Source organism: Gobio gobio (assembly GCF_949357685.1).
Source record: "Gobio gobio genome assembly, chromosome: 16".
Classification (NCBI taxonomy): domain Eukaryota; kingdom Metazoa; phylum Chordata; class Actinopteri; order Cypriniformes; family Gobionidae; genus Gobio; species Gobio gobio.
The window spans coordinates 44653667-44678154 of NC_137109.1; the positions used below are offsets into that span (position 1 = coordinate 44653667).

General features: G+C 38.2%; 1 protein-coding gene across 6 annotated transcripts in view; it reads right to left on the minus strand.

The window, feature by feature from the left end:
* Nucleotides 1–24488, minus strand: part of slc44a1b (solute carrier family 44 member 1b) — a 57206-nt gene that overhangs the window by 10939 nt on the left and 21779 nt on the right. For all 6 annotated transcript variants that reach the window (XM_079838317.1, XM_079838316.1, XM_079838319.1 and 3 more), the window contains exons 4-14: nucleotides 17427–17563; nucleotides 13582–13675; nucleotides 13315–13484; nucleotides 12902–12991; nucleotides 11315–11481; nucleotides 11039–11225; nucleotides 10150–10318; nucleotides 7704–7860; nucleotides 6224–6307; nucleotides 5968–6105; nucleotides 3047–3283 (exon numbers count right to left, since the gene is read on the minus strand). In XM_079838317.1, the coding sequence (XP_079694443.1) occupies nucleotides 3047–3283; nucleotides 5968–6105; nucleotides 6224–6307; nucleotides 7704–7860; nucleotides 10150–10318; nucleotides 11039–11225; nucleotides 11315–11481; nucleotides 12902–12991; nucleotides 13315–13484; nucleotides 13582–13675; nucleotides 17427–17563 (1630 nt within the window). The remainder of the gene's footprint in view (nucleotides 1–3046; nucleotides 3284–5967; nucleotides 6106–6223; nucleotides 6308–7703; nucleotides 7861–10149; nucleotides 10319–11038; nucleotides 11226–11314; nucleotides 11482–12901; nucleotides 12992–13314; nucleotides 13485–13581; nucleotides 13676–17426; nucleotides 17564–24488) is intronic.

Consider the following 24488-nt stretch of genomic DNA (forward strand, 5'->3'; position numbering starts at 1 on the left):
TCATACCCAGAGGTGGGTAGTAACGAATTACATTTACTTCGTTACATTTACTTGAGTACATTTTTTGGGTAACTTGTACTTTTAGAGTAGATTTAAAGATGGGTACTTTTACTCTTACTCAAGTAAATTTCTTGTGAAAAAACTGTACTTTTACTTAGTTACATTCGGTGGCGTTCCTCCGTTACTGTCAAATGGTAATAATTATATTATATATATTAAAATAAGTGAATAACTTTCGCAAGTCTCGCGAAACGTTGGAGAGGCTGCTTCGCGAGAGGTTGCTACGCATCACCCGCTTATAATTAGCGCGCGTTTAGTCGGAAGATGTGTGTGAGCTACGGGAGGCAGATTGCCCGTGGCCTCAAGTTCAGTCTATGTTTTCACTCCAAGATGTCAAAAAGAATAGTTTCATAATGCGATGCATGTTGTGTGCACCAAAACGAACTGACATCTCTCAGCATACAAGAATTCCACCCTGAAAAGAACATGTAGCGGTAAGTGTCACAATGATGCCTATATTTGAACACTATTAACGGTCATTTGGTAACTATGGGAAATTTTCCCTTATTATAATACTATTTCACACACTGTCCGAGTGTTTTCCTCATATGCGCTCTTGTGCAAGCAATGAATCGTTTGAATCCTCCAAACAATACACGTCCACGAACAAACGTTCTCATCTTCACATTTACATATCCTTTTCTTCACAAAACGAAACAAATTGAATAGCCTAATGTGACGTCTTGCATTTATACACAAATCCGGACAGACACCTGTCTGAAGTGTAGAAAATACATACAAATAAAAACAGTATTGTATTTTATTCCTACCTAAAGAATAGCCTATATACTTATACAAATATAAGAACAAAGTATGTTTTAAGAAGAGCTCTAGTTAGCCCAGCACACCATTAATTTACACTGTTTAACCATTAATCACACACACACACACACACACACACACACACACACACACACACACACACATATATATATATATACATATATATATATATATATATATATATATATATATATATAAGGTTCATTAGTTTACATTAGTTAACATGAACTAATAATGAACTGCACTTATAAAGCACTTATTTATCTTTGTTAATTTAAACATTTACTAATGCATTATTAAAATATTGTTAACATTAGTCAATGCACTGTGAACTAACATGATACTGTATCATAAATAAACCATGAACAGCTGGATTTTTATGAACTAACGTTGACAAAGATTAACTAATGCTGAACAGAGGTGTTGTTCATGGTTAGTTCATGTTAACTAATACATTAACTAATGTTAACTAATACAACCTTATTGTAAAGTGTTACAGAGAGGTGTGTGAAAGCTCTCCAAGTAGCCTGAAATTCAGGGTTTTCGCTTATCAATCAGATCGAAAGTAACTAGTAACTAACTACTTGAGTAGTTTTCTCATCGAATACTTTTTTACTCTTACTCAAGTAAATATTACGATTGTTACTTTTACTTTTACTTGAGTAAATATTTCAGTAAGTACTTGTACTTTTACTTGAGTACAGATTTTGGCTACTCTACCCACCTCTGCTCATACCGTCTCTATTCATTATGAAGCTGTGGTTTGTACTTCAAAGGTATTAAAATGTATGCCTATAACGGTTGAGTTTCTAAGCTACTTTAGTGACTTTACTTTAGTCACAGGACAGCGTTGAGACTGCGTTTCTGCGCGCATTCTTCGCGTGATGTGCGAGCTTCTGTCTGAGTGTTCGTTTGTCACAATATATCAGGCATTAGTTCAACATAATACACATCTGATGGCCGAAACTCGCTTTAATGTTCAAACTGGCAGGGTTTAAACCACATACAAATGACAAAGCTTTGTGAGGACCGGTGAAAGAGGTCTGCCTTCAGGGCGCGCGCTGTCAGAGATGCGACACGGCTCGGCTCTCTGTGTCACAGAAAAAAGCTGAGCACTGAACGGATACATTTTCCGTATTGTTGTTTTTGAATAGTTCTATAAATTCTATAAATGTTTCAACTGGTTCTATAAATGTAACTGGTTCTATAAATGTTGAAACTGGCAAGCCTTTAAACTCATGTACTTGACAAACTTTATGAGCACGAAAGTGAAAGCGATCTGGCTTCAGGGCTTGCGCGCGCCGTCTGTGTGTGTGTGTGCGCGCGTGAGCGGTAGGCTATATGAAGAACGGCAATTAACTTACCTGTATAAACTGTGTAAAACATGCAGTTACTATAGTGATTCTGGGCATCTAAAAACACAGATAACCGCTCCTGCATCTCTCTGTGTGCCTGCAAACTGCACTTGATGTGACTGACGGGGCGGAGTCACGTGAAAACCGAAATAACCGACATGGAAAAAATACGTCGGTTAGAGGTTCTGAATGTCGGTTTCGGTTATTTTCCGATTAATCGTACAGCCCTATCAGAAGACCATTTTCAAGCAGACTAGGGTACAGTTCCTTAGTGTGCAGTTGGAAAACAGCCTCCCCACCAAAAATGAAAATGTTCTGAAATGGTGCCAATAATTGCAGACTGAACAGATCTTTTTAACCAAAGCAGCTCTCAGAACGAAAGCAGTTCCAAAGTCAGTTGCTGTGCTACAACCTTTACGGCTAGTGACTGCATATCTGAAGGGCCATGATTCTGTGCAAAACCTCAAGGCTCAAACCTTCTCTTTTGATTCCACAAAGCTGTTGGCTACACGGTTTGGCTGACTATGTGAAAAGGAGAAAGCAGCTTTCATAAGAGTGTGCAAGAAACCAGCCCCCCCTAGCAAAATCAACCAGCTTTTCAAAACAAAAGTTGAAAGTTGTCCAAAAAGAATATCTGGGACACCATCTGAATCTTAAAATATTAACGTATCGAAGCCAGCAGAGAGCCTGCATTCAAAAGAACGAACGAAGCTACAACACAAAACAGAAACGTGACTCAGATGGCAAGTGCGCTCTCAACACTGAGACTATTTATGGTGTTCTCATCCAGAACACAGAAGGAGAGATTGCACAGATAGTCTGCAACCTTTCCTTCAGCGCCGACTCACCATCAGGGCCTTGTCCATGTAGAACTCCCTCCCAGGTGTGCCATTGTTGTATTTGGTGTCGATGGCAAAGCAGAGGAAGAGCACGTCCACCACGATCTCGAAGATGGACAGGAAGCAGTGCGCCACCAGGAACGCGAACAGACAGACGATGATGAGCGGCAGGACCCACTCGGTGTAATCTCTCTGATAGTTCAGCGCTAACACCCCGGTGAACGCCGTGCACGTCACGATCAGGATCTGCACAACAACCAAGAAAAGATTTTGGTTTACAGCATGGGTTGCTAAACCGTCAGAAAGATGGTGAAACGGCTGTACACTGGTGCAGTCCATGGGTGTCCAATCTCGGTCCTGAAGAGTTTAGCTCCAACCTGCCTCAACACACCTGTCTGGAAGTTTCTAGTCTGCCTAATAATGCCTTGTTTGACTGGTTTAGGTGTATTTGATTGGATTTGGAGCTAAACTCTGCAGGACAGTGGCCCTCCAGGAGCAGAATTGGACACCCCTGGTCCAGCCACACCAGCATAAACCAGCTTGAACTACCATGAGAATTCATGCTGGTCTAAACTTGTGTAAGCTTGTGACTTTTAGGCCCTGTTTACACCCGGTATTAAGATGCATTTTGATCGATCGGATCAGAAGTAGACGAGGGAGACACATACCCGTTTACACCTCGTGTTTTAATCCGTCTCTTTTGTCCACTTTCAACCACTTCTGTCCTTAGGGTGGGATGAGGGGTTGCTATGAGTGGGTAAATAGCCTTGTACAGATCTTTCGATCTAATGGATGAAATATACTCATGAACTTAACATATGAATGCGTGCGGATAAGACGGAAAAACATACGGAGAGCCACAGCAGTACTTTTTTCAAAGTTCAGGAACTTTCGGGGGTGGGACTTGGCCGCTAAAATTTCTGATTGGTTGACTCCACGCAGCATTTTTATTCAACCACCATTTTGAAAGTCTGTTGCGGTGCGTGCAGTAAGAGTTGTTTGCTATTTGAATCAACAATGGACTTTTAAAATGCGGCCGATGGACCGGCTTTATTAAGCTTATATGCAGAGGACAAAATCCAGAAGGAACTGGAAAGTCCTATGTCACCTATGTGACCAGGGGTCAAACTGGGGTCCGGGGACCCCAAGGGGGCCGCAAAGGAGTGACAGGGGATCCGTGGAAAACCATAACAAATTTAAATAAATAAGATTAAAATAAATAAATAAGCAATGAAATGTTAAATTAACATATAAAACATGCACAAAATTAAATAATAAAATAAGTAAATAAATAAATTTGCTTAATTTATTACTTATACATTTAATTAATTAATTTATTAATCTTATGTATTCATTTGCTTATAAGTGTAGAGAAACGTACGTATACAATTAAGTAAATAATTTACCATTCAATCATTTATTTATTTTCATTTAACATATGATAAAAATGTAAAATGTAAGTAAATAAATGAGATTAAAATAAATATATGTGGAAAAGCCTAGAGTAAAACTGTGAATATAATAATAATAATAATAAAAATTAATTAATTAATTAAATAATTAATTATCTTAAATAAACCTATATAAATAATTAAGTACTTTCCTATTATTTATAAATATATATATTTGATTTAAAAAGTGATTAAATGTTAAATTAACATATAATAAAATGTTTTTTAAAAAATAAAATTAATTAGATTATAATTAATAAAAAAAATATTAATCTATTAAATTAACGATTAATATACATGAATAAAAATTGGATTTAAATATACAAATAAATTATTCAATTAACAGTACATTCGTATAGTGAGTAGAAAAGATTCCTGGGACAAATTGTTCTGGGTAATTTCAGTGGAAACGCGGATCGCGTTAGAAATCAGGAATGATGAAAGAACAGAAGTTTTTCATCTTCAAACCAAACTTGGGTCTCCAGCAGACAAAGTTTAAATCCCATCTGGCTAGCTCACTTCCCATGTTTACCCGATAGATCAGTAGCCGGAGAGTAGGCGGTGTTTTGTGGCGGTTCGAACACATTCAACCACATGAGCGTTTACACTACGAACGCAATCCGGTCAAATTCGGTTTTCGACAACCTCTAGAAGTGATCAAAAGTGGACAAGCTCAAAACATTGTAGACCCCGTTTACACCGGTTTTTAGTGTCGTCCACTTGTGATCTACCAAAATGCATCTCAAGACCAGGTGTAAACCGGCCTTAGTTCATGTCTGTAATTTAAAAATAAATATTAAAAATAAATAAATAGAATAATTTACAAAAGGTTTTTAATGTTTATCTTCTAAAACTATATCTGTTCATACGATTTACATTTTATAACAGATTTATTATTATTAATAAATAACGGTTTTGCTGGATGTAGGACGTATACTACGATTCAAAAGTTTGGGGTCAGCAAGTTTGTCTTTAAAGAAATAATACTTTAATTCAGCAAGGATACATTAAGTTGATCAAAAGTAACAGCAAAGATCTTTTTAAAGACATTTTAAAGGCAATAAATGCTGTTCCATTCAGCTTTTTATTCAGTAAACAATCATGAAAATGATCATGCTTTCCACTAAAAAATATTGCTTTCAACATTTATAATAATTGTTTATTGAGCAGCAAATCTGCATATTAGAGTGATTTCTAAAGGATCACATGAGTTTGAAAACTGGAGTAAATATGCTGAAAATTCAGCTTTGCATCACATGGATAAATTGCATATTAAAATAGAAAATATGCATTTTAAATTTTAACACTATCACTTTTTACTGTATTTTTAGACCATTTTAAAAATCATGCAGAGCCCAAACTTGAATGTTAGTGCATGTCATCATACAAAAGAAACCACTGAATGGAACAGTTCACCTTGCATTATTTATCTTTCTTTAAATATTCAACTAGCACTATCAATACTCATCAGTCCTTCACCTTGCCCAGAAAGAGAACAAAATCTCCAACGGTGTTGATGGTTGCCACCCTAAGGGCGTTTTCCACCAGGATCATGAAGGCATCACGGGCCGAGGTGCAGAAACTGGTGCTGTTTATGGCCGTTGCCGCATAAGCATTCTAGAAACAGATGACAAGAATGAATACATCACAGTTCTTTTAATAGAGCACAAAGAACATCCCAATGAGCTACGATTTGTGCCTCGGTTTGCAGAGAGTAATCCATCAACTGACCTACCTGATTCAAATAGTTGAGGCACTTCTCCAGACACCACAGACAGCAGATACAGGCCTTCAGCATGCAGCGTGCACAAGCGTTTTCCTGTGGGGCGTGTAACATGGAACAGAATCAGAGCAAGCGCAAACGTTACCCACAGTGGATGTGTGTTGCACATTTGTCAGCCGCTTCCTTAATGCTCCAAATCTGCCTCTATAAAGCTGGTGCTGATATCTATTAGAGTTCATTATATTCCCAAGATCCCCAGCCATATATCAAGTAAATGATACGTCACCTAAGTGGAGCCCAAGAGGACAATAATAAATAGCTTGCAGCATTAACTTCGAAAGACACCCACCCAAAACACTAGAAAATGCCAAAGTAAGTATTTAGAAAAACATTTTCAGACAAGCAAAGTAATGATCATCTGACTGCTGACTCAAAAAGCCACAGCAACCTTTTTCAATGTAAGCCATTATATATAACTAGTGTTCTTCAAGACAGCATGAAGTCAAAATTGAGCATATTTACTGACAGTTTGTTTTAGGGGTGTCACAATATTTCGCAATACAAAAATGCAATCAAGTTTAAAGAATTTTAATGTAAGTACTATATTATATATAATGTTGAATATAAGGTATAATAATGCAATGGGGAATATTTGTGGGTCCTGATAATGCCAAATGTCTTATGTTTCCAGTAAAAAGCAGCCTACGTTATTTTAAATATATCTAGTCAGTGCAAGCATATTCGTCTAAAATAATTCTGTTGACAATGACATGACAAATAAAAATCTAAAAATAAAATCTAATTCAAAATATGAACAAAAGCTATAATAGCGTATCAATAAAACTGATAGAACCGTCTCCACCATGAAATAACTTAAAGGGATAGTTCACCCAAAAATGATTTACTCATCCTCAAGTCATCCTAGGTGTATATGACATTCTTCTTTCAGACGAATAAAATCAGAGTTATATTTAAAATGTCCTGACTAATCCAAGCTTTATAATGGCAGTGAATGGCAGCCCAAAAAAGTGCATCCATCCATTATAAATCCACACGGCTCCAGGGGGTTAATAAAGGCCTTCTGGAGCGAATCAATGGGTTTTTTGTTTACACGTTATAAAGTAAAATATCTCTATATTTGGATGGGCTTCAAATTTTGTGCTGCCATTCACTGCTATTATAATACTCGGATTAGCCAGGATATTTTTAATATAACTCCAATTGTATTCATCTGAAAGAAGAATGTCATATACACCTTTAAATTACTATGTTTAGTATATAATACTAGCATTATACTCCTAGACAACATCTTACTATTAGTTAATCGCTTACGTAATTGTCCAAAGCACAACATAAGCACTTTTTTGTCCTAATGAAAACTGCCTGCCATTAGCATAAATATGCATGACGTCAGTTAAGATTCTTGCAACAAGAGAGATTTGCAATTTAGATCCAACAACCCAAGGACATGTCAAGTGAGCTGTGTCCCTACCTTGCCTTTGAGTTGGTTGTGGATGTACATGAGAATGAGGCGTGGGATCTTGACAAGGGTGATGATGAAGGAGCCCTTGGCCACAGTGCCCAGGTGATACCGCACCAGCCGAAGCACTGATGACAGGATGGGTGTCACCGGGAGTTTGGTTTTGTCCCTGAATGGACATGAAATAAATTACTCATCTTTCAAGGTTATAGCTGTGAGTTATTTTAAGAACAACTACTTCAAGAACAACTCCGTGAATACAGGATTAGTTGAAGACAAATGCAATTACCCCATTATATAGGGATGCACCGATGCCACTTTTTCCAGACCGAGTCCGATACTTTTATTTTTAGTACTTGATACCAAGTAACTGATATCTGTATTGTCATTGCATTTTTAATTTTTGGGCAAGGAAACCAAAAGAATATGAATAAAATGAGTTTGCATAGCAAAAACATTCCCTTCAGTTATTTTCATGCCTAATTATACCTGTTAAAATATATTGTAGGAGCTACTGTAACTTTCACTGCTCATATTTTATCTTTAATTTAACAGTGAATATTTAAAACTTCTCCAACAGGGCTCAACCAGTAAAGAGTGATTTTCTCAGTTTTTTTGTAGTTAGATTAACATTGAGGACAAAGATAGCTGTAGGTATATTAGGCTGCTGTCTCTTTAAGAGCTGCACGTATCCAACATACTGTTATATCATTGCTCCTTTTTGCAGTGCAAATTTTGTTTGGAAAGATGAAGATAGTAGGCTACTACGTTTTCATCCATTATTTTATCTACGGGTCACTATACATTACAGATTTCTGCTCATTCAAAATCAGATACAGATAACTGTAAGCAGATAAGCACTGTAATGCTGTGTTCACACCAAACGCAAATAGAGCATCAAAATAGCGCGTCTACCGCGTCTAGTTGGATGCTTGAACATTTTGAATCCATTCGTGCGTCCACAGCGAATTGGACGCGCATATAAATTGAGCGTTTGAAGCGAAATAGACACGCGTTCAAGGCGCTCCAGGAGAAATATGTCATAAAACACCACTCTGCCTCTTTTCATTTTCATTAAAAATATATATTAAACATTAATAGCCACACAAATGTGGTCCAGGCAACTCCTACATTATCTTCACTGCATGTATATTTAAATATCCTTAAAAAAATAAAGTTATGAAACTTCTCTTTGCCCTCAGTCAAAACGATTTGGCAGACAACAAATGATAGATTCATGAGAGCAAAGATCGCCCATTAGATCCACACAAGACAAACCACTACAGGACATCAGAGCCAGCGGCAGACGTCAGAAGGACTGGCTGAGGAAAGCCTGCTCTCGCCGGGTTAATGAGCGCTGACCGCCTGGATGTCTCCAAAAACTCAAAAAACGCAATTTAAAAAAAAAAAAATAACCGCTCTCTTTATAAATAAACCACAGATTTGAGCTTTAAACTACATTCTCACCTGAAAGTCTTAAAACTACATTTTGTGACACAATAGTAGTATTTTTAAATTATGCAGGGTTTCTCATCATGTCACTTTACCACGTGATAGCAGCAAGCAGGCTCCTGATTGGTTAACACGGCGCGAATGACGCTTCAAACGCGTGAATGCACAAAAAGCACCACTCGCGCGTATTCGTGCGTATTCAATTCGTGTGAACTGGGCGCGCGAATGAGGCGGAATTGCGTCCATCGCGCCGCACGAAACGCACCGCAGGACCTCCAGACGCACGTCAACGCATCTTTACATTGAAATCACTCGCTCCAGACGCTCTATTCGCGTTTGGTGTGAACGCAGCATAAGACTACATTTGTTTGAATGCATTAGAGAGAACGCTTGTGTGTGTGTGAATATGTGCTACCTGCTTAAAATGTGCTTTCACCCGATCATATTCAGTATGTAGAAGGTACAAAAAAAATTCTTGAACTAGAACATCCCGCTCATGTCCGTCGCCGTCATCATAACCTTTACACTCTTTCTGATTTGAATGATCCATCTGTATCAAGCTAGTCAGCCCCGCTGCTGGCCGTCGTGATGCTCTAAGCACAAACTTTATGATGCCCGCAGTGGAGAGAGCATTTTTTTTGTGGTGCCCCCCTGAGCACTTGGTGCCCTACGCAAGGTGATACGTGATGCGCGTGGTGGGAGTAGAGGCACTGAAGCTAGTTAAACGTGTTTAACGTGTGTGTTCTGGATAAAAATGCAGTTATATTATGGGCCGTTGACATGAATTGCACTCGTGATGGAGCGATAGTGGAGCGCTCTCGAAGCGAATTAAAACCGCGACGCTCCGACTTTTAAAAAATCCGCTCCTCACTCCATTCAAAATCACGCCACTCCACTCATACTCTGATTCCAACAGCATTTCTCAGAAATTGTTTACTGCACCTTTAACAACAAAATGTTGACCAAATGTTGGCATTTGAGAAAAATTTTCACTGAAAATACAGACCTTGTGAAATAGTAGGTTACCACAGCACCGGCTACGGTCATCTGCTGACAGGCCAGAATGAACTCACTGATCCAGATCAGTCCCACTGCGTGGTACCAGGTCATGTACTGCAGCCCTCCAGTGAGCCTGAACTCAACCAAGCCAGTATCCTCATTTTTCTCTGGGTTCCCTGTGGACAGGACAAGCTGCAGTCTGAGATTTTGGCTTTTAAAGAACTTTCTGCAATAATACACCATCAAATTGAGAACGAGGCGTCCAAGCAAAGTCGCTAATTTGTGCTGGAGTACGTAAATGTCCCACATTATCTGTTCAAAATTACTTGTACAGAAAGCTATTTTAAGCCTTGTACACATTATATCCTGTGAAAAAAAAATGCACAGCAAAGCAATTCCTAAAATTATGTTAACATGCCCTTTTCCATATCTTCCAAGCACACATTTTTAAGGGATGACCTATTTAACTATATGAGTGATGGTATAAATCTATACTGTTTAATCTGTTTTTAAGCACAAATACAATTTAAACTGTTTAAGTGAAATCAGATTTAGTTCTTTTTTAAACGCTTTGAATATATTTTTGGAGAATAAAAAATAGAACAAAATAAAACGAATAAAAACAAAGCAAAATTATTTGGTTTTAGTACATTGTAGGTTCGTTTTTCAAGCAAAAACGAGAAGTCTGACAACATCTACCCACCCTCAAATTACCCACCTTACTTTCTTTCTTCCTTGGAAAACAAAATAAAAAATTTAAAACAATGTTCATGCTGTTTTTCCCCCATACACTTAAAGCACTCTGTGATGAAAAATGATGGAAGAAGCATGTAGAACATAGTTAAATGAGTTTTTAGGTTAAATATCCCTTGAAAACCCAGACATCTTCATCTCACCAGTGGTGCCGAGAAAGAGGAGGACCATGATCCAGTAGACCCAAAACAGAGAAAGAGCGAGGAAGGTGCAGAAGGGCTGCAGTGCCAACAGCGGCAGGTGGATAAACACTTTTCCTGCCACGTGGAACAGGGCGATGGTCAGGGCAACCCTCTTTCTCATAAACAACATCAGAAGCAACAGAATTCCCTGCAGGAGCAGAAAGATGGAAATTAGCAGCATGACACAGCCAAAAACACTAGCCGAGGTGACATTTTCTCATATATCTGAGAGCTTACAGTGAACACAGTCGCTGAGACTGCGTAGATGAGCAGTCCTTGAGCGTGGTCTTTGGTGGTCTTCATGCCACCATTGGGTTCTTCCATTTCCCTCAGATCCTTAGACATGGTCTCATTCATCGTCATTCTGTAGTCTATATATAACCACCACAGAACGCTGGTGCCTCCTGAGAAAGAACGCATGCCAAATTCACATTCAACACTGCAAAAACAGGATTCAACTTTGTGTGGGACTAGATTACTGTGCATCCTTTTGGAACAGATACATAATAATAATTATGGCTGACAGTCAATATGACCATATGAAGAATGATATTATAAATCTATATCGTTTAGTCTGTTTTTCAAGCAAAAATATAATTCACACTAAACTTTGGAAATAGAATCATAAATTATCAGAATTATATGATATCTTGTCTCTGCCATGAAAAAAAGGGTATTCATTAAGAGGATCTGTTTTGTTTTTTTTAAGATGTGGCTCCCTTTTATTGACTAATTGTTGATAAGTGTGTTTTCTATATTTTTTTTATATATTTACTTTTTCTTCCAAATGTGTGTGCATTTATCGCTTCTATATTCGGTTATTTTAAATTAATGGACAGTATGGACGCTATTGATGGTGAGGGTTGGGGGATTGTTAAATGTGATCTATATTGTAAAAAATCAATATAAAATAAATTAAAAAAAGAAAAATTATAAGTTTAAGTAAATTACAGTATTAAGATGTATAATAGTTTAGTAGCCTACTTTTGAAACTGGCAAAGAATATATTGTTTGAGAAAAATCGAAGAAAAGGAAATTAAATCGAAACAAATAAAAATAAAAATAATAAAACAATAAAATCACAAATAAAACAAAATACAATAGAAAAAAAATTAAATAGTAATATTAAATATAAAAAATAGAACAAAATTATAAAATAAAACAAATTAAAATATAACAAAGTGAAATAATAAAACTAGTGGAAAGTGGAAAAAACGAAATACAATAGGATATTTTTAAACAACAAAGTAAGTAAAGTAAAAATAAACAATAAAATTAGATCAAAAATTCTAAACAAATTACAATAGAAACATTTTTAAAATAATATTAAATAGAAAAAAATAAAAATACATATTTTATGATTGTTTTCGGTTTTTCTATTTAATATTATTTTAAAGATGTTTCTATTGTATTTTGTTTTGACATTTTTTATCAAATTTTATTGTTTTAGTATTTTAATTAGTTAGATTTTAATTTGTCTTATTTTATCTTTTTTTTCATTTTATTTTATTGTATTATTTTATTTCATAATTGTATTCTATTTTTTATATTTAATATTGTTATTGTTATAGGACAAAAATAGAACATATTAAAATAGAATTAAGTAAAATATAAATAAAAAATAAATAAATAAAACTGGTATGCTCATATGCAAATATATTGTGCATCCCTAGTCTCCTTGATAACTGGCTAAACTGTTCAGTTAATCACTCAGATTGCACTACTGTGCTATATTGCTCTCAGGAATAGTACGTGCAAATGAAGAAAGGAGGGAAATTATTCTCAGCTAAGGAGGTGAGAAAAGATCAGAGAAAGCAGACTTGCCCAAAGAACCCAGAACCACCATTGCAGTGAGGATCCAAACCAGGACAGCAGAGATGTAACGAATGATCACCATGAGGATCATAGACAAAACTGCAGCATGCACAAAACAGGATCAGCGGTTAGAGGAACAAAATCAGATTGAGATATTCTTTTAAATGTGTTGCAAATGCGGTTTCATGTTATCTACTTCAGCCTTCATCTGATAGTGGCTCAGAGCACTGCAATAGTGAGCCTTATATTTAGATGCTTGTTTGTTAATGCGTAATAGTATAGAAGTTAATCATGGACATGGTGTTCAATTGATTTGGATATCAGGGACCGTAATTATCCATTTCAACTCATTTTACAGATAAACACACAAGATAATTGAATCAAATGTGCCTCAGCAGCAGCCAGAGAAAGTAGACGGTTACCTAACGCCAGCAGGCACAGCCCAACAATGATTTCTTTGCTGGCCGCCACCCCGGCAATCAGCCTGTTTAGCATGCTGTTATCACTGACAAACGTGACCACCGCTTCAGCAAACTTAGCATAGCAGGAGATATCCACCGGCGTGCAGCGGTTAAACACTGGAAGAGCTTTGCTGCAGATAGAAAAGGCCAGAGGATAGAGGACAGATCAAGGAGGAAAAGAGCTGCGGTTTATAGGGAGAGTTTGTTTGTCAAGAGTTTGTTTCATACCTCTCTGGTACTGGAAGTTTGGGACACTTTTCGAAGCGCTCCGGAAGTTGTGGGTACTTATGACCAGGTAACTCATACGAACAAAGCTCAGACCCTAAAATAGAACAAAAAGATGCATTATATACAACATCACCCCTATAATGCTACCTTAAAGGGATAGTTCACCCAAAAATTTGAATTGTCATTTACTCACCCTCAAGTTGTTCTAAACCTATATGAGTTTCTGTTAAACACAAAGAAGGTATTTTGAAGAATTTTGGTAACTGAACAGTTCTGGCCCCCATTGACTTCCATACATTTTTTTAGAACAACTTGAGGGTGACTAAATGATGAGAATTTTTATTTTTGGGTGAACAATACCTTTACTATGAACAATAAGTCAAAACAATAAATTGAGATTAGTCTCAATAAAATGTAACAAGCTTCACTAGGTGAACGGACTAGTTTAAAACAAAATGGTCAACGAGCTCGAACCAGGTTGTAACATGTAACACACTATACTTTTATTCAGCAAGGATGCATTCAGTTGATCAAAAGTGAGAGTAAAGACATTTATAATGTTCAAAATAATTAACTAAAATATATAATTTATACACTGAACAAAATTATAAACGCAACACTTTAGTTTTTGCCCCCATTTTTCATGAGCTGAAATTAAAGATCTAAGACTTTATCAATGTACACAAAAGGCCTATTTCTCTCAAATATTATTCACAAATCTGTCTAAATCTGTGTTAGTGAGCACTTCTCCTTTGCTGAGATAATCCATCCACCTCACAGGTGTGGCATATCAAGATGCAGATTAGGCAGCATGATTATTGCACAGGTGTGCCTTAGGCTGGCCACAATAAAAGGCCACATTTTAAAAAGTAGATATTACATAATACTGTATTGTGTGTGTGGGGTGGGGGTGGGGGGGGTCCAATAGAGATCGCTAAGACATGTGACCAAATGGGCGGCAACGTCATCAGAATGCAAAGAATTATGGGTACGTTTGGCCCGTTTACATGGCCTGGCATAGCAGGCTAGTGCACCCATATATATACAAATACATGATATTAAGTGTTGTTAGTGCGTACACACACACACACGCAAAGTTTTCAGAATTCAAGTCGCTGCAGTCTTTTTTACAGATGGATGGGTCTAGGACCTGGAGATTGTAAAAGTGGGGCAGAAAACTGTCGTCCGTTCAAAGTTATGCTAATGTTTTAAGCACCACACTCCTCGCTCTCTATCATCTATCTGCATGCAGTCCGAATTGAACAAACCTGTCTGTGTGTGTGTGTGTGTGAGTGAGGGCGGCTACACACTGCAAGGGTGGCGTGTCCGTTTTTATTTCGGCTCCCATGTTAACAGGTTAGAGCGTGCACACTGCCTGCGTGAGACGCGGAAAACGCGTGCATGCTGGAAATAGAACAGACGCCTATCTTTCACGCGACACGCACGCGTGTTGGAAGCGTTTAACATGAAGTATAGGCCTTCCACTTCGTCACCTAGCAGCAGCATCGCCGCGTCAGACACGCTTCTGGTGTGCAGACACAGAAAACGCCACGCTTGCAGTGTGTAGCCGGCCTGAGAGAGGGGGGAGCGGGCGCAATCGAACAGTGGACACTAAAAATATACTCCGTCATTTTGTTCATACAGGACATCATTCAAACTGCAAAGTGTTTACTTATATTTGTATATCCCGTTCTTAAGCTTTATGCCACTTCTATCGTGAGAACGACTATTGCAGTTTATAACACAGCAGGTAGACGGCATCTTGAACACTGCTTTCTTCCCTCCATGCAAAGAAGTCTGGCGACCGGCGCCCGTTGTGCCGCGGATTCCCAAAATGCTTTGCGTTTACCACTGGGAATACGTCATGATGACGACACATTAGCAATCTCTATAAAAAAGTCCAAATCTGGTGCGACCACCATTTGCCTCACAGGGTGCAACACATCTCCTTCGCATAGAGTTGATCAGGTTGTTGATTGTGGCCTGTGGACTGTTGGTCCGCTCCTCTTCAATGCCTGTGCGAAGTTGCTGGATATTGGCAGGAACTGGAACACGCTGTCGTATACGCTGATCCAGAGCATCCCAAACATGCTCAATGGGTGACATGTCTGGTGAGTATGCTGGCCATGCAAGAACTGGGATGTTTTCAGCTTCCAAGAATTGTGTACAGATCCTTGCAACATGAGGTGATGGTCGTGGATGAATGGCACAACAATGGGCCTGAGGATCTCGTCACGATATCCCAGTGCATTTAAAATGCCATCAATAAAATGCACCTGTGTTCGTTGCCCATAACATACGCCTGCCCATACCATAACCTCACCGCCACCATGGGCCACTCGATCCACAACGTTGACATCAGCAAACCGCTCACCCACACAACGCCATACACGCCGTCTGCCATCCGCCCTGTACAGTGAAAACCAGGATTCATCCGTTGAAGACAACACGTGCCAAAGTGCCAGAGGCCATCGAATGTGAGTATTTGTCCACTCAAGTCGGTTACAACGACTAACTGCAGTCAGGTCTAGACCCCGATGAGGACGACGAGCATGCAGATGAGCTTCCCTGAGACGGTTTTTGACAGTTTGTGCAGAAATTCTTTGGTTATCCAAACTGATTGTTGCGGCAGCTGTCCGGGTGGCTGGTCTCAGATGATCTTGGAGGTGAAGATGCTGGATGTGGAGGTCCTGGGCTGGTGTGATTACACATGGTCTGCGGTTGTGAGGTCTGTTGGATGTCCTGCCAAATTCTCTAAAACGCCTTTGGAGACGGCTTATGGTAGAGAAATGAACATTCAATTCACGGGCAACAGCTTTGGTGGACATTCCTGCAGTCAGCATGCCAATTGCACACTCCCTCAAAACTTGCGACATCTGTAGCATTGTGCTGTGTGATAAAACTGCACATTTTAAAGTGGCCTTTTATTGTGGCCAGCCAATAATCATGCTGTCTAATCAGCATCTTGATATGCCACACCTGTGAGGTGGATGGATTATCTCAGCAAAGGAGAAGTGCTCACTAACACAGATTTAGACAGATTTGTGAATAATATTTGAGAGAAATAGGCCTTTTGTGTACATAGAAAATGTCTTTGAGTTCAGCTCATGAAAAATGGGGGCAAAAACAAAAGTGTTGCGTTTATAATTTTGTTCAGTGTATGTTAGATTAAAAAAATTACTAAAACTAAAATTGAAATTAAGATAGATTTATTTAAAAAGCAAAAGCACAATATTTCTACAACGAAAAGTGAAAGTATACGAATAAAAGCCAATTCAAATTATTAATAAGTGCTAGTACAGGATATAAATAGCACACTGGTATCAGCCACGGTCAGAAAGTGGTTTTAGCTGGACTTTTCAGCAGGAATATGAAACGAGGTCACTAAATCAGTCAACTCACTACGCATTTAATATGAATGTGAACTCCAGAAACATAATGAACTGTCCTCATAAGCAGATGCACAGAAAAGACAGAGAAACACCAGGGAAACAATAATGTCATTCATATTCCCCCTTGGTGTCAGATGGAACGTGTCAAACCCTATAGACAGCAAGACTGGACTGTAAACAACAGAGACCCTACAGCAAGATGGGTCAGTGGAATCTTTGTTTAAGTAACTCCCGGGTCTTATTGGCTGTGCCTGACAGGAACATATGTCTATGTCTATATCTATGTGTGTGTGTTGTGTGCCCCTGAGTAAAGAACACTGTGAAAAGACACACACTGGGGGTCATGACCATATATGAGGAACGCCTTTGTCTTTCCCATGGGTAGATGTCCTGGCATTATATCTGTGACAATGACATACATGCCCACAATAGCTAACTGGGCGACCAACTCACCATTCATCATGGCAAACCTCTTGAGGTCGTAGTAAGTCGCCAGTTCCTCTGTGGGACATTGTGACACACACAGCGCCATGGACTTAATCTTCCTCTGAATGATGTCTATGTTGCATGGATCCAGGAAAAAGACGAATCTGTGAATAAAACCACAGCAAAGTCTCATTTTTCAAGACAGGAAGAGTATCTAGCCTCAAATCTGATGACAAACAAAATACCAAAACAGGTTGTTTATTTCATGGAGTCTGATACCACAGTGGGACTTAAAACACAGCATTGTGCGATAAAGATCAACTCTGAACAGCAGATATTTTTTGTCACAGGACCGTTCAGCCCAGTTTTTTGGCAGAGGGGAACTGAGAGCTTGTTTATGAGCCAAGCCTCCTCTGTGGCAGTGGCTTTGCTTCATCTTTTCATGTGGTGTGAAGTGGGCACGGCGCCCACGCGGGGACGAGGGATCTATTGTCTTGTGTGCTCAGCACAAAAACAGACTGTCAGTAGCAGGGGAAGCACGCGTTTGAGGAAAGAGCACTTCAGCATTAGCACAGATCCTGTCGAAACAGCCTGGCCACAGAAAAGGTTTACAGTAAGAACGGAGCCCAGACCTGTCCTCAGGGAAGTCTAATGTGAAAAGATTTGACAGGAAAAGCATTCAGATATGCAAACTACAACTTCAGCCACCTGGAACAGGTTGATCTTTAACAATATAGGATCATAGATGGAGACAGAATTAATGTTTTTTTTTTCTAGAATCACAAAAATGATGAATCATGGAAATTTACAGGCAGTCCCTCCAGAAAAACGTGATTATGCGATCGCATAATTCAATGCATAAACAGCCAAAGTCCGCATATTTATGCAGGGGCCGCATTTTTTTCAAATATGCTGCACTTTCGCCGCATAAATTGCCGATTTCCGGCTACAAAATATGCAGGGCTAGCATGATTTCATAATCCCCGCATTTTCGTTGCAAAAAAGTCACATATATCTTAGGAGAAAGTTGAAAAATGTTGCATTTACTTCACACAAGAGAAGTTCCTTTCCCCCTATTGCCATGGGAACGTTATGAAGTGACGTAATTACGCGACGTGAACATCAACGAAAAGCTGCAAACCCCGCGATGAAACCATGATGAAGCACGCAAATCATTCTCATTTGCCAACAAAAATAAGCGCAAAAGACCACGCAAAGCAGTTTCCCGGTGTGTTACATGACAGTGGGGGGGAAATCATTTTCACAGTAGTTTTGTAGTTTCATTCAGGAGTTGATGCAACTTTACAGTTGTAAGATTGCACTTTTTTGTTACCAGTGGGTTAAATCATATTAGTTTCAAAAACCTTACAGATGTAAGTATAATAGTAGTATGCAAATTTACATTACAGTAAGAGATTGCACTTGTGCATTGGAAGCACTTATTTTAACAGAAGATGTCTTTTTTATAGCTTCTTCTGTAAACCAGGAAGCACACATTTAATTTTTTAATATTTTAGTTATAGCATATTCCTTTTGTAAAGCTACAGAACTTGTTTGACTCATCAATGTTTTGTAAGTTTGAGCCAAGTGTTTATTAAAGGGTTAGTTCACCCAAAAATGTAAATTCTGTCATTAATTACTCACCCTCATGTCGTTGGACACCCGTAAGTCCTCCGTTCATATTCGGAACACAAATGAAGATATTTTAGTTGAAAGCTGATGGCTGAGAAAGGCTTCAGACAGGCCTCCATTGGCATTCAGTACATTGACACTTCCAAGATCCATGAAAGGCACTTAAAACGTCGTTACAAAGTCTATCTCACCACAGTGGCTCTACAATAATCTTACGATGCGACGACAATAGTTTTTGTGCGCAAAAAAAAATCAAAATAACACCTTTATCCAACTTGTTCTCGACTTCCGTGTATGCCTCCACGACGCATGCGCGAGAATATGACGCAGATCCGGCGTTCGGACATATGACCCAGAAGCGATTTGTTTACGAGCAGAGGAAGACGCGCGTGTCTAAGCTGTTGGATTCTACATTGATCGTGCTTTAGGTCTCGGCGTAGTGCTCAAATGGGACTAAAGTGTGCATTCCATGGATTCCCGAACACCGGCGCTACGTCATATTCTCGCGCATGTGTCGTGGAGGCATACACGGAAGTCGAGAACAAGTTGGTTAAAGGTGTTATTTTGATTTTTTTTTGCGCACAAAAACTATTGTCGTCGCATTGTAAGATTATTGTAGAGCCACTGTGGTGAGATAGACTTTGTAACGACGTTTTAAGTGCCTTTCATGGATCTTGGAAGTGTCAATGTACTGAATGCCAATGGAGGCCTGTCTGAAGCCTTTCTCAGCCATCAGCTTTCAACTAAAATATCTTCATTTGTGTTCCGAATATGAACAGAGGACTGACGGGTGTCGAACGACATGAGGGTGAGTAATTAATGACAGAATTCTCATTTTTGGGTGAACTAACCCTTTAAGGTCTGAAATAAAACAAGATGAGAACTTAAATATTCCCAGCACTTTCTGTGATGTAGTATGCTTGCTTATCATAGGAAGTAATAAGAAATGACTCTTTACATTAAGGTAGTAGCCTTGAGAGAACAGGGTGTTGGGGAATCCCTTTTCTCTTTTTCAACAAACCACTGCTTTTACAAGTTCCCGCAATTTCATCGCATAAATATCCTGCATATTCCATCGCAGGTTTTAAGAAAACGTGCCGCAAAATCAAGGATTTTTGCCCGCAATCACAAAAAAAATCCGCATTTTTCTGGCAAGACTGTACAAGGACAAATACATATGTTTTATAATAAAATATTAATTTACTGCATAGACATACACTATCATTCAAAAGTTTGGGTTTGGTAAGATTTTTGAAAGTAGTCTCTTATGCTCACCAAAGCTGCATTCATTTGATCAACAACAACAAAAACAGTAAAGAAGACTTATATTTTGAAACATTATTAGCATTTCAATATATTTTAAAATGTAATTTATTCCTGTGATGCAAAGCTGAATTTTTATCATTACTCCAGTCTTCAGTTTCACATGATCCTTCAGAAATAATTTAAATATGCTGATTTTCAGCATTCTTTGATGAATAGACAACACAGAATATAAAACACAGACAAATCCACTCAGTAATATCATTGCGCCGCTGCACTCATGGTTCAGCAGAAAAGTTCCATGATTATTACGCAGGAATGAGAGTATAGTTCCTAGCCATATCGGTCTAGAAAATCGCAACTTTTCATTTTCCGTCGGTCTTAGTACACGATGTAATTATACACATCACAACATGTAAATAGGAAAATGTGGGCGTTATTTTTTCACTTATTGAGCAGTAGGCTAGCTGGAGCCATTTACCTCAAGTCTTTGTGCTAAGCTAGACTAGCCAAAAAAACCTGGAGTGTTCCTTTAAGCATATACCTTATCCTTTAAGCATATTGATTTTAAAATCTTGATGCTTACTTACAAGGCTTTACATGGGTTGGCACCACAATATTTGTCTGAGCTTTTAATCCCCTATACTCCGACGCGTAATCTTCGTTCATCTGAAACTGGTCTTTTAGTTGTTCCAAAAACTCGTCTAGGACTAATGGGTGATAGGGCTTTTTCCTCATCAGCTCCAAAATTATGGAATTCTTTACCGATTGAGATAAGGCAGCTCAATCCCTTTGCATTTTTAAATCTTGCCTTAAAAACTCACTTTTTAGGGTGGCTTTTTATTGAACGTTTGTATCAATTTTATAGTTTTTAATTGTTTTTGATATAACATTTTTCTTTTTAATCATTTTTCTTTTTTGTTTATTTCTACTTTTGTGTACTATGTTTTGTCTGTTTCTGTAAAGCGCTTTGAGATGTACATTTAAAGGCGCTATAGAAAATAAAGATTTATTATTATTATTATTATTATAAATGATAACATCATTGCCATAGAAACCAACGCAGGTATTCCGGAAAACGAAAGAGCGGCATGGACCCACAAATCGAGTCTGAACAGTTGCTATACACAAATGTTGATCATTTTAGATCAGATTCCAATTGGATACACAAATAATCAGATTTGGACTGACAGTGAACATAGCCTAATTCCTTGCTTCATTTCATTCACTCCTTGATGATATAGTGCACTCAACTGCCATACACTATTGACAGTAGGGTTGGGAGAAAAGGTCGATGCATCGCGATTCCAACGACTCAGAATCGATTCTGTGTTCAATTCAAACGGCCACTTCACCACTGTGCACGCGCGTTGATAGGCGAACGTTCGTATGCTGGTGAATTGGCTTCGTTTAAGATAAAATGGACAAACTACAACCTGCTCAGGGGCGTCGCACCTGTGGGGACACTTTTCCCGGTGAGAGGGTTCAACACCCGCATGTTGTATGCAGTTTTTCCGCAGCACAAATGCCTTACAGCAGTCGCTCCTCCGTTTCTCTGGCCGCTCTGTGTCTGCACTCGCAGCGGCTGCCTCCCCATTTAAAAAATGTATTTTGCTTATTAAATGCAAAGTTTTTAATTTCAAAAGCATTTCTAAATTCAGTTCATATTTCCAACAAATTAAATTTTGAGCCAAAAATAACAAAGTGGTGCTCAAGTAGGCTATAAGGCGCTTTTTAATTAATGCTTAATAACACTCCTATGTCTCCGATGCGGTGGCCGGGACATAAACCTACCAACATCCGTGGCATAATTTTTGGAATGACTTATCGAATATTGTTGAACTACTGCACAATGTTTCAAACGAATGGAAAATTCTGAACAAAGACTTAGTTTTGGTGAGTGATTCGTTAAATGTCTCTAACATGACTGTTGCAGCTCGGCAGGTTCTCATGTGAGATGTTATGCGCACACACTGAATTTGGCTTCTCAGCGAGCACTAAAGTTGTTTTTCTTCTGCATTAGCCTGTTTTAAAGATTTTTTTGTGGCTCTAACCAAAGTAAACTTTTTTTAGCTTTTAAAGACATTTTTTGTTCAAATGTTCTAAAGAAACTAAACAGTTCTCAATTTACAACTATACTTATAAGTGTGACAATTTTTCATTCTTAATGATTGTTCTTTGCAATTGTATGGCTTACCATGTTTCATTCAGAGCTTGTTCATCTTGAATATAACTTTGTTAATAAAATAAAAGTATTGAAAGAAATCTTCATAATCCTTTTTAATATGGCAATACTGTCAAACAGATATTCTAACTAAAAACAAAACACATATTAGCTTCAATTTTGGTTCAAATGTAAAGTTCATGTGTTTGCACAGCAGGATAATTAGTTACCAAAAATGTATGTTAAGAATCGTTTTGGGAATCGGATCGTTACTCCCAGAATCGGAATCGGACCGAATCGTTAAGTGCCTTACGATTCCCACCCCTAATAGACAGTGCCGCCGCTCCCATTACGTGCATCACGCGCTGCGTGTAGGGCACCAAGTGCTCAGGGGGGCACCACAAGAAAATGTGCTGTCTAATTATGGCTCAGGAACAACAGAAATTATGAGAACAATTATGACAAGTCCAAGAGCTAATGTCTTTCTCTTTCCTTTGATTCACACAGGCACTTTCATTAGACAATGTGTCCGCAGGGAATAGCGACGGCAACCCAGGTTCATTGGAAAACTGTTCCTGTGGAGATGTTTCTGAAAAATTATATAACGTTGCTTCTTGTACATTTTACAACACTCACAAAGGCACTTTCAAAATTAAAATGCTTGTTCAGTTTTATCCCAAACGGATGAAAGTGAATTTGGCAACATTTATTAAGCAGGTTGTTGTACGCCTCAGCACGTACACAGCAATTCAGAAATTAAATGTCTGGTGAATGGTGCTACAAGGTTAAAGGGGACCTATTATGCAAAATTGAACATAAATGTGTCGGCAGTGTGTGTACACAATCACCCTATAAAGGGGAAAAATCCACCCACTCTTTTTTTTTTTTTTTAATCCCCATAAATCATAAGCAGTGTCTCAGAATATGCTGTTTGCAGTTTCTATGCAATGTGATGCCACATTACACAGGCCCCGCCCATGATGGACTCCGCCCTATTAGCATAGCCCCCGCCCTGAGTGAGCTGTACGCCATGTTTATCTTCTCACCACAGCATTTAACAGCAGCATCCAAGTAAGAAATTTATTCTTTTTATATTAGTTTTAGTAATATAGTTATATAATATGTAAGTTTTACTAATATGTACTAGTTTTAAGCTACTAAAGTTATTCAATCAAGAGCAGAAAGTGATTCTTTACTTGATTTCTTCACAGACATTTTAAAATCACTGTTTTCTATTTGAATTTGTTTTAAAACGTAATTTAAAACAACATGAGGTATAACATGAGTAAATAAAGACAGAATCTACTTTTCCATGTACTATCCCTTTAAAAGCTTTAAATAGCATTTGTGTAAAGCCTAAAGGTAATTTAAAGTGCCCCATTACACTATTTTAAAGGATCCTGATTTGTTTTGGAGGTCTCCTACAACAGGTTTACATGCATCAAAGGTCAAAGTTTCATTTCTCATAATATACATTGCACATCACCACATTTTTCAATGATTCTCAAACGACTCGACAGAATCAAACTCTCTAATTTTATTAGTGGTGTCAACAATAATCGTTTCGGCAATGCATCGCAATGCGGGGCATGCACGATTCAGCATCGATGCGGCTAAGTGCCATAATCGATTATGTCATAGTTTATTTTCTGGCCTTGAGTTGGACAATAAAGTTGTGAAGTTTCAATTACTTCCGGGGTCATAACAACAACAACAACAATCAAGATGGCTGAGGCGGAGGGAGATTACTGATGAATTAAAACACTTATGTTCACTGCTGGAAAAAGTTGGCTGTTATTATTGCTTTATTTAATTTCAAATGGTTCTAAAGCAGAGAAGAGAAACATTTCTCATTCAAAGCACTGAAAGAAGTGATTTATGTTTTCTTTTTCAGGTTTGAAAATGCCATATCCAATACCCTGTACCATTCAATTAAATTTTATTTAATGACATTTATGTCAAAGATACAGGAGAGTGATAATACACAAATAGCAGCCAATACAATCTTTTGTTCAATATCTGACTGCTTG